Genomic DNA, 17420 nt, shown 5'->3' on the forward strand with positions numbered 1-17420 from the left:
GATAGCAGTTCCCCCATGCAGCATCAAACAGATCTAACAGTAACAGTGTATAAGTCAATTACTGCTGTTAGCATTGGAGGAAGAAGGAGAGAGAAGTGACATGACACCAGCTATGGTGATGGCTAAACCAGACACTCCCCGACCCCTCTCCTCATCATAGGCCAGTGTGTATTTCCCTATGCTAATGCTGGGAGGGAGGGAGCGAGCGCGGTGTGTCATGGGGAATCAGACTGCCCGGTGCCGATGTTTCAAAGGTTAGAGAGTGTCCTCTCAGAGGGCCTGTGGGCTGCCAGGGGCGATGGAGATGGGAGCTGACAGGAGAGAACCAGAGTCCAGGTGAGGCTCCCCAGACCAGGCCGGAGGACACTGATACCTCACCATGGGAGACCCAGCTCATACACACACATAAACGAACACACACACAGACACAGACACACACACACACAGAGTCTTCCCAAGACCAAACCCCAATCATTTCCCAAACCCTTCCAATGTGAGCCAGACAGTTATGTGTGTTGTGTAAACAAGGTTATACTGTACAACAGCAAATCAAGTTAAGAGAGTCAGTGCAACAAAGGAAGATACAAAACATAATAAAGGGGTCACTGTAAATAGTCTGGGTAGTTATTTGATCAACTGTTCAGCAGTCTTATGGCTTGGAGGTAGAAGCTGTTCAGGACCGCTTGCCGTACGGTAGCAGAGAGAATAGTCTATGACTTGGGTGGCTGGAGTCTTTGACCATTTTTAGGGCCTTACTCTGCCTGGTATAGAGGTCCTGGGTGGCAGGAATCTTGGCCCCAGTGATGTACTGGGCCGTGCGCGCTACCCTCTGTAGCACCTTGTGGTTGGATGCCAAGCAGTTGCCAGTGGTGAGGCTGCCAGTCAAGATGCTCTCAATGGTGCTGCTGTATAACATTTTGAGGATCTAAGGGCCCATGCCAAATCTTTTCAGTGTTCTTAGTGGGAAGAGATGTTGTCGTGCCCTCTTCACAGCTGTGTTTGTGTGTTTGGACCATGATAGGTCAAAAAGTGGAGTGATGTGGACACCGAGGAACTTGAAGCTCTTGAACCGCACCACTACAGCCCCATCGATGCAGCCCGCAATAAGTTCCTTTGTTTGGCCCACATTGAGGGAGAGGTTGTTGTCCTGGCGCCACACTGCCAGCTCCATGACCTCCTCCCTATAGGCTGTCTCATAGTCATCGGTGATCCACCACCGTCGTGTCGTCGGCAAACTTAAAGACAGTGTTGGAGTCGTGCATAGCATCCTTCCTGTTTCTCCCATTTCACATCTGATTTGAATTGGAAGAATTCCATTTACACTCTAAGCACACAGTGTAGTAGACAGTTGTTACTGTGCGTTTCACTCCAATTATGAAATCAATTTTCTTCCTTGAAGTTGCTCTACAAGTGTTCCAGCACGATTACCAAAAAGAGCAGCAGGAGCAGCTAAGACAGACGAGAGCAGGAAACACGCCACTACATCATATACACAGACCTGGACAAAGTAAGCCTGTTTAGTGGTTTCATGCAGGATTTTTGTACTATTGCGTCAGACTGTAAAAGTGAGTCAGCGTAGAGATTAAACCATTCATACATCATTTGACTGTTAATGATGTACTACCAAGAGGGGTTTGTGCTTGAGCAGGATAGAACAGAGGTCACAGTGCCTTTAGATGCACCATCGAATAAATGTTAGTTTCATAGCCGACGTAGGCTGTCAGCAAAATCAATTAGTCAATTACAATTAGTGCTTCAGGACTTTCACGGTACAGCAGAGCAGCAATGTTTAAACACAGAAAGAACCACATGAGGATGTTTGCCTTTAAAGTCAATAGCTTGTATTAGCAATAACACCCATGGATAGGGAGCGACACATTTCCTCAAATAAACTCAGCAAAAAAATAAATGTCCTCTCACTGTCAACTGCGTTTATTTTCAGCAAACTTAACATGTGTAAATATTTGTATGAACATAACAAGATTCAACAACAGAGACAAACTGAACAAGTTCCACAGACATGTGACTAACAGAAATGGAATAATATGTCCCTGAACAAAGAAGGGATCAAAATCAAAAGTAACAGTCAGTATCTGCTGTGGTCACCAGCTGCATTAAGTACTGCAGTGCATCTCCTCTTAGACTGCACCAGATTTGCCAGTTCTTGCTGTGAGATATTACCCCACTCTTCCACCAAGGCACCTGCAAGTTCCCAGACATTTCTGGAGGGAATGGCCCTAGCCCTCACCCTCCGATCCAACAGGTTCCAGACGTGCTCAATGGGATTGAGATCCGGGCTCCTCGCTGGCCATGGCAGAACACTGACATTCCTGTCTTGCAGGATATCACACACAGAACGAGCAGTATGGCTGGTGGCATTGTCATGCTGGAGGGTCATGTCAGGATGAGCCTGCAGGAAGGGTACCACATGAGGGAGGAGGATGTCTTCCCTGAAACGCACAGCGTTGAGATTGCCTGCAATGACAACAAGCTCAGTCCGATGATGCTGTGACACACCACCCCAGACCATGATGGACCCTCCACCTCCAAATCGATCCCGCTCCAGATTGCAGGCCTCGGTGTAACGCTCATTCATAAACACAAATCCGACCACCACCCCTGGTGAGACAATACCGCGACTCGTCAGTGAAGAGCACTTTTTGACAGTCCTGCCTGGTCCAGAGATGGTGGGTTTGTGCCCATAGGCAACCTTGTTGCCGGTGATGTCTGGTGAGGACCTGCCTTACAACAGGCCTACAAGCCCTCAGTCCAGCCTCTCTCAGCCTATGTGTACAGTCTAAGCACTGATGGAGGGATTGTGTGTTCCTGGTGTAACTCGGGCAGTTGTTGTTGCCATCCTGTACCTGTCCCGCAGGTATGATGTTTGGATGTACCGATCCTGTGCAGGTGTTGTTACACGTGGTCTGCCACTGCGAGGACGATCAGCTGTCCGTCCTGTCTCCCTGTAGAACTGTCTTAGACGTCTCACAGTACGGACATTGCAATTTATTTCCCTGGCCACATCTGCAGTCCTCATGCCTCCTTACAGCATGCCTAAGGCACATTCACGCAGATGAGCAGGGACCCTGGGCATCTTTCTTTTGGTGTTTTTCAGAGTCAGCAGAAAGGCCTCTTTAGTGTCCTAAGTCTTCATAACTGTGACCTTAATTACCTACCGTCTGTAAGCTGTTAGTGTCTTAACGACCGTTCCACAGGTGCATGCTCATTAATTGTTTATGGTTCATTGAACAAGCATGGGAAACAGTGTTTAAACCCTTTACAGATCTGTGAAGTTATTTGGATTTTTACGAAAGACAGGGTCCTGAAAAAGGGACGTTTCTTTTTTTTTGCTGAGTTTATGACTAGGCGTCCATGTATAATGACTCATCTTTAGTTTTGACATGGATCCAACTCAGTGTTCCTCTGTCAGGGTCGCAGGGTTTGTCCCTCCATTTATCCCTGGTTCTCCAGGATTGAGTGTTAATCTCTCATTGTTTAGCGTTGAGCTCTAGCTGCTACTCATTGCTCCATGCTGGGTCTTCTACAGTAAAAGTTCAGGTACCAGTGCTAAGAGTCTGGGCTTTACATCCTCTTCTCTTAAGACAGGCAGATAAGGCCGGAAGAAAGGCTTTGCAGCTCAGTGTCTGTCTCATCTCAGCACTGCTGGTTTCAGCCCGAAAGCCACGAGGCAAAAGGATTTAATACAGCCAGGCAGGGCAGGACGCTCCTCTCCAGAGGGGATTACTGGGAGCAGAGCAGGCCTGCAGAAAACAGACCCCCAACACAGGCCCGAGCCAGAGCTGACCTGGGAGCACACACAAACACACAAATGGGGTTACCCAACAGCACAGACACACACAACTCCCCCTCACACACACACACACACACACACACAGGATGAGCTGCACATGTTGTTTTTCATTAGGGCAGACATGGTCAGGGACAAGGAGGCTTTGGCTGGCTGGGTATCTGGCTGCACTAGAGAGGTGGCAGAAGCCCTCATCCTCTCTAACCCGCAATGCACTGTACAATACACAGAGAGGCAGTATGAGAGGGGAAAGGAGAGGGGGGAGCGAGAGAGAGAAACAGATTAGTGAGACGTGAGATTCAAAGTGATATGATGGAAGAGGGATTCCTAGTAAATGTTACATAGGGAGCAGGAGAAAGGCAGTTCATTTTGCACCAACTTAGAATTGAAAAGAAGAGTGGCGTTGGAAAAGGCTTTTTCTGAGAAAGACTAAGTGTTATCGTGGGATTGGGACTGAGAGTTGGAGAGTAGATGAAAGTGAGAGTTGGAGAGTAGATGAAAGTGAGAGTTGGAGAGTAGATGAAAGTGAGAGTTGGAGAGTGGCCCACAAGTGGGATGTGTGTGGTTGTGACAGAAAAGCACATGGCACGCATACTGTAAATTCACACACACTCACACACACACCCGCGGCAGGCACACGGCATAAGGGTGCTGTTGATGCCAGAGCTCCACTGCACGGCTGACTGTTAAATGGAACATTATTCTCCTGATCTGGCATGACAGAGGAGGTCTAGCAGACCTCTAAGCTTTGAAAATGTCATTTAGTGCTTCAGCTGTGGATTACAGAAACGTCTCATTTGTAATGCTAAAAAGGAGAGGGAAAAAAGAGTTGAACACAGAATCCCTGGTCCTGGAGGGCCGCACCTGGAAGAACAAGTGTGTTGAATTTAGGCATTCACTGAATTGATCAATTAGCTCAGTTGGTCAGGTGTGGTGCCTAGTTGGAACCTGCGGCCCTCCAGGAACACGGTTGCCTACCCCTGGTTCAGCGGTTCAAGTTTTTGTTCCCCATCTTCATCATCATAAACGGTAAGTGGGACAATAGTGATATTTATCTATTTTTTCCCAGCAGCGTGTTCTAATCCCTTCAGGTCTAGTTCACACATGAGAGAATTCAGTCGGGGTTGATACATGTTAAAGGAAACATTAGGTCTTAATAGTTCTGTCAGCCTTCACAGAGATTTCCCTGACGTGTGATAAGAAGTGGGCCAACGTTGGCATAGCATCAGCCCTGCACGACAACAGGATCTCTACCTTGACCGCAGTGAACACGTCATCCTATCGTCCTAGTGTCGACGTTCCTCTCTTCCTGTGTCCTCTGCAGAGATCTGTCTGTTGACGCGGGGTAGAAGAACAGCCAGCGTCAGAGCAGACACCTACTGCCGTCTGTACTCTCTGTCTGTGGACAACTTCAACGAGGTCCTGGAAGAGTACCCCATGATGAGACGGGCCTTCGAGACCGTGGCTCTGGACCGGCTGGACCGCATAGGTAAGAGACTACATAGCACAACATGACTTTCAACTCCATATGTGTCACTGTAATTGAGCTGATCGTTACAGCCAATCATCCGCCTCTCCATTGTCAAGTGTTGTGAAGTATGAATGTATTCAAAGATGTGTTACAGTCCCCAGGTAGCACTCTGTACTAGATTGCCACTGGTTAAAATCCCGGATGGAACAAATGAAACGTGATGTTGAAGTAAATGGATATGGATTGGCTGAGTAAATTACAAAGTGAGTCAGCTGCCAGTCATTGTACTGTACATGGAGGTGTCTGTCCCAGTATCAAACACAGATGTGCCACAGCTGAGGAATCCTCTGGAGGGGAGCTGTTTCCAGCGAAGTGAGCAGCCAGCGAAGAGGAGAGGAGGCCATGCAGTCAGTGTTTTTGTATGTTAGTGACCTGCTCAGGGCCAGTTGGACCAGTAGGCCAAGCAAACAGATGTGTCATATTAGCTCAGATGTCTCCACCCCACCCACGCTGGCCTCCACACATCTGGCGCCGTGGGCCCTGGCTGCCAGGGTGGAGGGACGGATGGGCACCACAGAGAGAGGAGAGGAGACAACTCTCTCTATTCTACAGGATATTGTTTTATCATCTCATGTGATAATCTCTCCAGGCAGGGACAGTGATGTAAGTTAAAGAGAGGAAAACCCATGGTGGTGGTGAGGAAGTCACTATATATAGCTCACCTAGTTGACCTAGTGAAAAGTAGAGTATTTAGTTTGGTTAGTAATATATAGAATTTACATAACAGACAGTGACAGATAGAATGTCCGATGCTAACAGTAAGAGAATGGATCATCTCACATCTGTTGTATTGGCCCTGAAGAACAGGGGAGGTAGGTGTTTGGATACACTAGTTAAGTACATAGAATACTGGTTATTTTCATTCTAGCACCACTTCAGTGACGTGTACACTGATATGACACTTCATTCAGTTCTCAGCAAGCCCAGACAAATAGAAGATTCACAATCAATGTCAGCACGCCTCGATCATAACTGAACTATCTCTGCATGCTTCATTACGGCCCTGGGTATGTCTCTAATGAAATGTTGAACAATGGCTGCAGGCAAGGGGCTCTTTGGTGAAAATGGCTGCTTTGAAGCGATGAGGGAAAGCCTCCTGCCTCCGATATCAACCTCTCCTGGTCCTGATGCCTGATGCCTTTGTGTCTGCATGTTGTGAATAGATGGTGTTCACCTTTCCCCAGCCCTCCTGCATAATGAAGTCATTCACACAGCAATGCCCTACTAATTAATTACTGTCTTAATGGACCCTGTGCAATCGGATCAGAGCTGGGCCTGCTACGGCGGCGTGCGAGCGGCGTCGGGGTCAGGGCGGACCGAGAGACAGCCCGCAGCACTGCTCCCTCTAATCGCAAGCCTCTCATATCTGAAATGGAGAGAGATTGATCTGGGCCTAATTGCATTGACAGTAGCGAGCTGAGCGTGCGGATACTGTACGATTTCAATCGCACCACATAGCACCAGCTTTTCAGGATTAGTCCTTTAGAACAAACAGTGAATTAACCCTGTCACTGCTGGCATGTCCACCCAAGACAGATAGGGCCAGAGTTGAATTCAACTTTTTGTTACTTAGCTTGTCTTGTCACAGAGAGCTATTTCAGGCCATCCCCATCCTGTCTCTGTAATCTGGTGAGTGGCTGACCCCTGACCCCTCCACCACTGGCCATGGAGCTCTGGCCATCCAATGACAGCGGAGGACCACTGCCCTACACTGTGAAATCACTGACGTTAGTGTGAACACTGACCAGCCCCTCATTCTTTCCATATCAGTCAGCCATGTCCCCGTTCAGAGCCGTGTTTCATCTGCATTCACTTTGCCTCTTATCTACGGCTCCACAGTAAGAGCTAGTCAAACAAACACATACACAGCCTGCTGGAACTATCATGCTTCCTCTGTGTTATACTCCTTGGTAGGCTACGTCCCCGTTCCCCTCTCTCTCTCCGTCTCCCTCTTTCATCGACAATTTCAGCCAGGGATTCTCTTTTCAAGCTCTGTCCTTGTGCTCAGTGCTGTTAGGGGGAAGTGCTTCAGAATGCAGCAACCGTGTGACATAGGAATCAAAGAGGAGTCTGGGAGTAGGCTGATCACAGCCATTCTGACGCCCTTTAATAGTCAATGTGCAGCCTAGGGGCTAAAACTCAGTAACACTCAGTGGCCTTTGTTGGCAAATGTGTTGCTTGTTCACAGGATCAGGGGTGATTATGATGTAGCTGGTTATTGTGCAGTAGGGCCAGTGTGTGGCTAACTGTATAGTGGAAAAAATTATCTCTAAATCAGATGCAATTCCAGAGTGTTTAACTAACTAACTGGACGATCCAGCTAATTGTACTGTTTCTGTCTGTCTGTCTGTCTGGTCCCTCCCTGCCTGCCTGCTGTCTGTCTGTCTGTCTGTCTGTCTGTCTGTCTGTCTGTCTGTCTGTCTGTCTGTCTGTCTGTCTGTCTGTCTGTCTCACAGGGAAGAAGAACTCCCTCCTGCAGCACAAGGTGCAGCACGACCTGAGCTCCGGCGTTCTCAACTACCAGGAGAACGAGATCATCCAGCAGATTGTGCAGCATGACAGAGACATGGCCACCTGCGCCCACCTCCTGCAGAACATTCCTCCGCCTCAGCCCCCGTCTCCGGGGCACACCCCCGTCATCTGGGCTCCCCTCATCCAGGCACCCCTGCAGGCTGCTGCCGCCACCACCTCTGTTGCCATCGCCTTGACGCACCACCCCCACCTTCCCCACCTCCCCGCCGCGCTCTTCCGCCCGCCGGTCACGGTCCTGGGCTCCAGGAACCTCCAGGACCCTCCCCCCGGCCGGCTGAACAAGTTCCACACGTCAGCGCCCACCTCCTCCATGGGACCTGACTCCCCCTCCAGCACCCCATCTAAACTGCACTGCTCTGGGATGGATACAGCCCTGCTGGCCTCCTTCCGGGCCCACCACACGACTCAGGGGTCAGGGGCAGCCAGCTCCAGTCAGCAGGCGTCCAGCAGCAGTGGAACCCAGCCTGGGCCTACCGGAGCCTTTCCCTTTGGGCCTTTCTCCTCCTCCGGGGGCTCTCCCTCCCACAGCACGGCACAGAGCACGGCCCAGCTACACTCACAGCCCCAGACGCAGCAGCCATTCCGCTGCACCACCCCGCCTCTCGCTGCCCTCTTCCAGCAGGGAGTCATGGAGGGAGCAGTGGGGACAGGGATGGGTGGAGCAACAGGGGGAGCTACAGGTTGGTCTTCAGGAGGCACTACCGGAGGTGAAATAGGAGGGGTTGCTGAGGGGGCCACGGGTGGAACAATAAGAAGGGCCACTGGTTGGGGTAGACGTGGGTCTATAGAAGGATATACTACTGGAGTACATATAGGAGGAGCCACTGGGGGGTACTCAGAAGGGGCTAGTGGTGGGCACATTAGAGGAACTAGTGGAGGACATATAGGAGCTACTGGTGGAGCAATGGGAGGGGCTACAGGTGGAATGACAATTGGAGTTCTGGGTACCTCTAGTTCTGGTTGTAGTATCAGCCCCCAGTCCACTGGTTCATCCGGCAACATTAACCCCTGTCAGCTGCTCCACAGCCAGCTGCCCCCCAAGCCTCCTCAGGTGGGCTCCCTGCAGCAGTTTGCAGGCGGGGGTAGGACTCCTAGTGGCTTCTACCACCTCCCCCCTCCAGGCTCCCCATCCTCCTCCTCCACCCAGCAGGCCCCAGAGGGCTCCCCTTCTCCCCTGGCCCAGTTCAGCCTGGCAGGCCTCCAGTCTGGCCTGGTCCCTCAGCTGTCCCTGGAGAGGTCTGCCCTGGCCTCGTTGGCCCAGTACGGCTCAGCTAACGTCTCGCCCTGCTACACCCCCCTGGGGCCTAGCCCCACGGTCCAAAGCCCAGTCACAGGAAGGACTTTCCACTACAGCGACTCGTCCAGTGCCACAGGGTCCCACAGCTCTCTGCTCATGCCCCAGACCTCCCTCCCCAGCCAGCAGCACGCATCCGGCAGTGAGTCTCTGTTGGGGCTGGGCAGCTTCTCTGAGGATATGAAACTATTGTCCTGTTCTAACATCTCCCTGCCCCAGGATGTGACCCAGGCCATGGGATACTCCTCCCTCCCACGCTCCTCACCCCCTCGCACCTCGCCCCCACGCTCCTCACCCCCTCGCACCTCACACCCATGCTCCTCCATGGAGCCAGGATACTGCTTCTCCTCGCCCTACACCTCCCCCATCCTAGTTCCAAAACCCTGTAGCTCGGTGCCAGGGCACATGACTCCTCCTGTCCCTGCCCAGATGTCTCCAGGACACCTGCAGCACCAGACTCAGTCCCCCGTGGCCTCCCCGGCCCTGCCGCCACGGAAAGGCTCGGCAGCCCACTCTGAACTAGAACCCGTCCGCTCCAAACTAACCTCCAATTTGTGAGGTTTGATCACACCCTCCCTGGACTAGTACACAAACGATCTTCCTGTATGATGTCATTCTCTTCTAGGCTTCACTGTGTTCTAATCGTTATCATTTCCACCATCTTAATATTACTGTGATTTAAAAGATGATGCTTAACCAGGTAACTTCTAGCTCCCTAAGACAACTACCCTTTCTTTGTTTTTGTTTTGTTTCTCCCTGTTTTATTCATACGTATATACATAGAAATATATTTAAAAGATATGCTAATCAAGGGACAGGAGGGTGTGAACAGAAAATGATATCCATTTAAGAGATGGTCATTTCTTTGTTTCTAACTATGCCAAATTCATATGATGGGGTTTGGTTTGATGGTTAGATGGACAACACAATAGTACTTTTTTGCAGGAACCTATGCACTAATACCTGCATGTATAGATGCTTTTCTGTGTGTTTTAAAAGAACAGAATCAACCTTTTCAGTGGAAAATACATGCTTCAATAAGAGCAGACTGACTTGTTTTTTCATCCCAAACAGGATCACATGTTGTTGATCCTTTATCAACTATTATCAATGAGATGACTTGTTTTTTCATCCCATACAGGATCACATGTTGTTGATCCTTTATCAACTATTATCAATGAGATGACTTGTTTTTTCATCCCATACAGGATCACATGTTGTTGATCCTTTATCATCTATTATCAATGAGATGACTTATTTATCCACTCTATAGACTTCACGAAACCTTCCGAGGTGGAGAAGAGATTTTAGGAAACCAAAAAGACTTTCTTCTGGGGTGATCAATCTGCCTCCTCTTTGGCCTGTGTGTCATTGTTCTATTGTCGTAATATTGGGGGGTGTTGAGTGGGCTTACAGGCCCTCCATCCCTGTAGTGAGACAGACATCAAGTATGATGTGTTAGTGATAGGCTTCCTGCAGTGTCCTCAACCCTGTCCTAACAAATTCACTTTGTCTTCCAAGCTCATCATGCCGCAAATGTTTTGGATGGACAAGGACAAGTTGAGCCCTGCAATCTGTGTGCTAGTGGACAGAGTGTATGCATTTATGTGTGTGTGATAGTGACTGAGTGTGAGTGTGTGTTTGAGTGTGTGTCTGTGTGTTTAAGAGAGATAGAGAAAGAGAGGGAGAGGAGTCTAATGCAAGGCAAGAGCTTGCCAGACTAACCAAGGGGGGTTTTGCCTTTTCACAAAACTAGGACGACCATCCCAGCTTGTGTGTGGAGTTGTGTACCTTCAGGACCCTTCATTCTCTCAATGCTAGAAAAGACTACACTCACTAGTGCTCTCAGAGCCATCAATCACACATACTTCTCAGTCAGATAATGTAGCAAACACACAGGAAATAGACCATTTGGACATAAGCAATTACGTTTGTTATTGTAATGATATCAGATACCTGTTGAAGTGCTGCTTGACAGAAAAGATCTTACCACTCCACATTACTACCCACAGCTGCTGTACGGTCAACGTAGACATTCTCCCACATTGAATGCCAGTGTTGAGTTGAACATGTTGAATGTATGTACATTTCATTTATTTTTGTTTAGAATAAATATGGGTTATGCAGTTTTACATCAAGGAGTGACAGACAGAAAGACGGGTCATGACAGAATAGAAATGGTAGTTGTGGACAATTTCATAGTCCTGTAAATTGAGCTTAATCCCAGCGGACAAGAATGGTTGAAATTACATAATTCCAGATAACATGACGTCATTCCAACCAGATAACCTGACGTCATTCCAACCAGATAACCTGACGTCATTCCAACCAGATAACATGACGTCATTCCAACCAGATAACCTGACGTCATTCCAACCAGATAACATGACGTCATTCCAACCAGATAACATGACGTCATTCCAACCAGATAACCGACGTCATTCCAACCAGATAACATGACGTCATTCCAACCAGATAACATGACGTCATTCCAACCAGATAACACTGACGTCATTCCATCCAGATAACATGACGTCATTCCATCCAGATAACCGACGTCATTCCATCCAGATAACACTGACGTCATTCCATCCAGATAACACGACGTCATTCCATCCAGATAACACTGACGTCATTCCATCCAGATAACACGACTTTATTCCATCCAGATAACACGACGTCATTCCATCCAGATAACACGACTTCATTCCATCCAGATAACATGACTTCATTCCATCCAGATAACACGACTTCATTCCATCCAGATAACACGACGTCATTCCATCCAGATAACCTGACGTCATTCCATCCAGATAACACTGACGTCATTCCATCCAGATAACCTGACGTCATTCCATCCAGATAACACGACTACATTCCATCCAGATAACCTGACTTCATTTCAACCAGATAACCTGACGTCATTCCATCCAGATAACCTGACTTCATTCCATCCAGATAACACGACTTCATTCCATCCAGATAACATGACGTCATTCCATCCAGATAACCTGACGTCATTCCATCCAGATAACACGACGTCATTCCATCCAGATAACACGACGTCATTCCAACCAGATAACATGACGTCATTCCAACCAGATAACATGACGTCATTCCATCCAGATAACATGACGTCATTCCATCCAGATAACACGACGTCATTCCATCCAGATAACATGACGTCATTCCAACCAGATAACATGACGTCATTCCATCCAGATAACATGACGTCATTCCATCCAGATAACACGACGTCATTCCATCCAGATAACACGACGTCATTCCATCCAGATAACACGACTTCATTCCATCCAGATAACACGACTTCATTCCATCCAGATAACACGACGTCATTCCATCCAGATAACACGACTTCATTCCATCCAGATAACACGACTTCATTCCATCCAGATAACACGACGTCATTCCATCCAGATAACACGACTTCATTCCATCCAGATAACACGACTTCATTCCATCCAGATAACACGACGTCATTCCATCCAGATAACACGACTTCATTCCATCCAGATAACACGACTTCATTCCATCCAGATAACACGACTTCATTCCATCCAGATAACACGACTTCATTCCATCCAGATAACACGACGTCATTCCATCCAGATAACACGACTTCATTCCATCCAGATAACACGACTTCATTCCATCCAGATAACACGACTTCATTCCATCCAGATAACACGACTTCATTCCATCCAGATAACACGACTTCATTCCATCCAGATAAACGACGTCATTCCATCCAGATAACACGACGTCATTCCATCCAGATAACACGACGTCATTCCATCCAGATAACACGACTTCATTCCATCCAGATAACACGACTTCATTCCATCCAGATAACACGACTTCATTCCATCCAGATAACACGACTTCATTCCATCCAGATAACACGACGTCATTCCATCCAGATAACACGACTTCATTCCATCCAGATAACACGACTTCATTCCATCCAGATAACACGACTTCATTCCATCCAGATAACACGACTTCATTCCATCCAGATAACACGACTTCATTCCAACCAGATAACACGACGTCATTCCATCCAGATAACACGACTTCATTCCATCCAGATAACACGACGTCATTCCATCCAGATAACACGACGTCATTCCATCCAGATAACACGACGTCATTCCATCCAGATAACACGACGTCATTCCATCCAGATAACACGACTTCATTCCATCCAGATAACACGACTTCATTCCATCCAGATAACACGACGTCATTCCATCCAGATAACACGACGTCATTCCATCCAGATAACACGACGTCATTCCATCCAGATAACACGACTTCATTCCATCCAGATAACACGACTTCATTCCATCCAGATAACACGACTTCATTCCATCCAGATAACACGACGTCATTCCATCCAGATAACACGACTTCATTCCATCCAGATAACACGACGTCATTCCATCCAGATAACACGACGTCATTCCATCCAGATAACACGACTTCATTCCATCCAGATAACACGACTTCATTCCATCCAGATAACACGACTTCATTCCATCCAGATAACACGACTTCATTCCATCCAGATAACACGACGTCATTCCATCCAGATAACACGACGTCATTCCATCCAGATAACACGACTTCATTCCATCCAGATAACACGACTTCATTCCATCCAGATAACACGACGTCATTCCATCCAGATAACACGACTTCATTCCATCCAGATAACACGACGTCATTCCAACCAGATAACACGACTTCATTCCATCCAGATAACACGACTTCATTCCATCCAGATAACACGACGTCATTCCATCCAGATAACACGACGTCATTCCATCCAGATAACACGACTTCATTCCATCCAGATAACACGACTTCATTCCATCCAGATAACACGACTTCATTCCATCCAGATAACACGACTTCATTCCATCCAGATAACACGACGTCATTCCATCCAGATAACACGACTTCATTCCATCCAGATAACACGACTTCATTCCATCCAGATAACACGACTTCATTCCATCCAGATAACACGACTTCATTCCATCCAGATAACACGACTTCATTCCATCCAGATAACACGACGTCATTCCATCCAGATAACACGACGTCATTCCATCCAGATAACACGACTTCATTCCATCCAGATAACACGACTTCATTCCATCCAGATAACACGACTTCATTCCATCCAGATAACACGACTTCATTCCATCCAGATAACACGACTTCATTCCATCCAGATAACACGACGTCATTCCATCCAGATAACACGACTTCATTCCATCCAGATAACACGACTTCATTCCATCCAGATAACACGACTTCATTCCATCCAGATAACACGACTTCATTCCATCCAGATAACACGACGTCATTCCATCCAGATAACACGACGTCATTCCATCCAGATAACACGACTTCATTCCATCCAGATAACACGACTTCATTCCATCCAGATAACACGACGTCATTCCACCAGATAACACGACTTCATTCCATCCAGATAACACGACTTCATTCCATCCAGATAACACGACGTCATTCCATCCAGATAACACGACGTCATTCCATCCAGATAACACGACTTCATTCCATCCAGATAACACGACTTCATTCCATCCAGATAACACGACTTCATTCCATCCAGATAACACGACTTCATTCCATCCAGATAACACGACGTCATTCCATCCAGATAACACGACTTCATTCCATCCAGATAACACGACTTCATTCCATCCAGATAACACGACTTCATTCCATCCAGATAACACGACTTCATTCCATCCAGATAACACGACTTCATTCCATCCAGATAACACGACGTCATTCCATCCAGATAACACGACGTCATTCCATCCAGATAACACGACTTCATTCCATCCAGATAACACGACTTCATTCCATCCAGATAACACGACTTCATTCCATCCAGATAACACGACTTCATTCCATCCAGATAACACGACTTCATTCCATCCAGATAACACGACGTCATTCCATCCAGATAACACGACTTCATTCCATCCAGATAACACGACTTCATTCCATCCAGATAACACGACTTCATTCCATCCAGATAACACGACTTCATTCCATCCAGATAACACGACGTCATTCCATCCAGATAACACGACGTCATTCCATCCAGATAACACGACTTCATTCCATCCAGATAACACGACGTCATTCCATCCAGATAACACGACGTCATTCCATCCAGATAACACGACGTCATTCCATCCAGATAACACGACGTCATTCCATCCAGATAACACGACTTCATTCCATCCAGATAACACGACTTCATTCCATCCAGATAACACGACTTCATTCCATCCAGATAACACGACGTCATTCCATCCAGATAACACGACGTCATTCCATCCAGATAACACGACTTCATTCCATCCAGATAACACGACTTCATTCCATCCAGATAACACGACTTCATTCCATCCAGATAACACGACTTCATTCCATCCAGATAACACGACTTCATTCCATCCAGATAACACGTCATTCCATCCAGATCATTCCATCCAGATAACACGACTTCATTCCATCCAGATAACACGACTTCATTCCATCCAGATAACACGACTTCATTCCATCCAGATAACACGACTTCATTCCATCCAGATAACACGACGTCATTCCATCCAGATAACACGACGTCATTCCATCCAGATAACACGACGTCATTCCATCCAGATAACACGACTTCATTCCATCCAGATAACACGACGTCATTCCATCCAGATAACACGACTTCATTCCATCCAGATAACACGACGTCATTCCATCCAGATAACACGACTTCATTCCATCCAGATAACACGACTTCATTCCATCCAGATAACACGACGTCATTCCATCCAGATAACACGACTTCATTCCATCCAGATAACACGACTTCATTCCATCCAGATAACACGACTTCATTCCATCCAGATAACACGACTTCATTCCATCCAGATAACACGACGTCATTCCATCCAGATAACACGACGTCATTCCATCCAGATAACACGACGTCATTCCATCCAGATAACACGACGTCATTCCATCCAGATAACACGACTTCATTCCATCCAGATAACACGACTTCATTCCATCCAGATAACACGACTTCATTCCATCCAGATAACACGACGTCATTCCATCCAGATAACACGACGTCATTCCATCCAGATAACACGACTTCATTCCATCCAGATAACACGACGTCATTCCATCCAGATAACACGACTTCATTCCATCCAGATAACACGACTTCATTCCATCCAGATAACACGACGTCATTCCATCCAGATAACACGACGTCATTCCATCCAGATAACACGACGTCATTCCATCCAGATAACACGACGTCATTCCATCCAGATAACACGACGTCATTCCATCCAGATAACACGACGTCATTCCATCCAGATAACACGACGTCATTCCATCCAGATAACACGACTTCATTCCATCCAGATAACACGACTTCATTCCATCCAGATAACACGACGTCATTCCATCCAGATAACACGACGTCATTCCATCCAGATAACACGACGTCATTCCATCCAGATAACACGACGTCATTCCATCCAGATAACACGACTTCATTCCATCCAGATAACACGACTTCATTCCATCCAGATAACACGACGTCATTCCATCCAGATAACACGACGTCATTCCATCCAGATAACACGACGTCATTCCATCCAGATAACACGACGTCATTCCATCCAGATAACACGACTTCATTCCATCCAGATAACACGACTTCATTCCATCCAGATAACACGACGTCATTCCATCCAGATAACACGACGTCATTCCATCCAGATAACACGACTTCATTCCATCCAGATAACACGACTTCATTCCATCCAGATAACACGACGTCATTCCATCCAGATAACACGACGTCATTCCATCCAGATAACACGACGTCATTCCATCCAGATAACACGACTTCATTCCATCCAGATAACACGACTTCATTCCATCCAGATAACACGACTTCATTCCATCCAGATAACACGACTTCATTCCATCCAGATAACACGACTTCATTCCATCCAGATAACACGACTTCATTCCATCCAGATAACACGACGTCATTCCATCCAGATAACACGACTTCATTCCATCCAGATAACACGACTTCATTCCATCCAGATAACACGACTTCATTCCATCCAGATAACACGACTTTATTCCATCCAGATAACACG

The 17420-nt window shown here is 47.2% G+C and overlaps 1 protein-coding gene across 1 annotated transcript in view; it reads left to right on the forward strand.

The window, feature by feature from the left end:
* Positions 1-11234, forward strand: part of LOC118362343 (potassium/sodium hyperpolarization-activated cyclic nucleotide-gated channel 1-like) — an 88676-nt gene extending 77442 nt beyond the window's left edge. Inside the window, exons 7-8 of the mRNA XM_052481105.1 lie at positions 5133-5297; positions 7796-11234. Coding sequence (XP_052337065.1) covers positions 5133-5297; positions 7796-9723 — 2093 coding nt within the window. The 3' untranslated portion in view covers positions 9724-11234. The remainder of the gene's footprint in view (positions 1-5132; positions 5298-7795) is intronic.
* The last annotated feature ends 6186 nt before the right edge of the window (positions 11235-17420 follow it).

Source organism: Oncorhynchus keta, chromosome 2 (genome assembly GCF_023373465.1).
Source record: "Oncorhynchus keta strain PuntledgeMale-10-30-2019 chromosome 2, Oket_V2, whole genome shotgun sequence".
Taxonomy (NCBI): domain Eukaryota; kingdom Metazoa; phylum Chordata; class Actinopteri; order Salmoniformes; family Salmonidae; genus Oncorhynchus; species Oncorhynchus keta.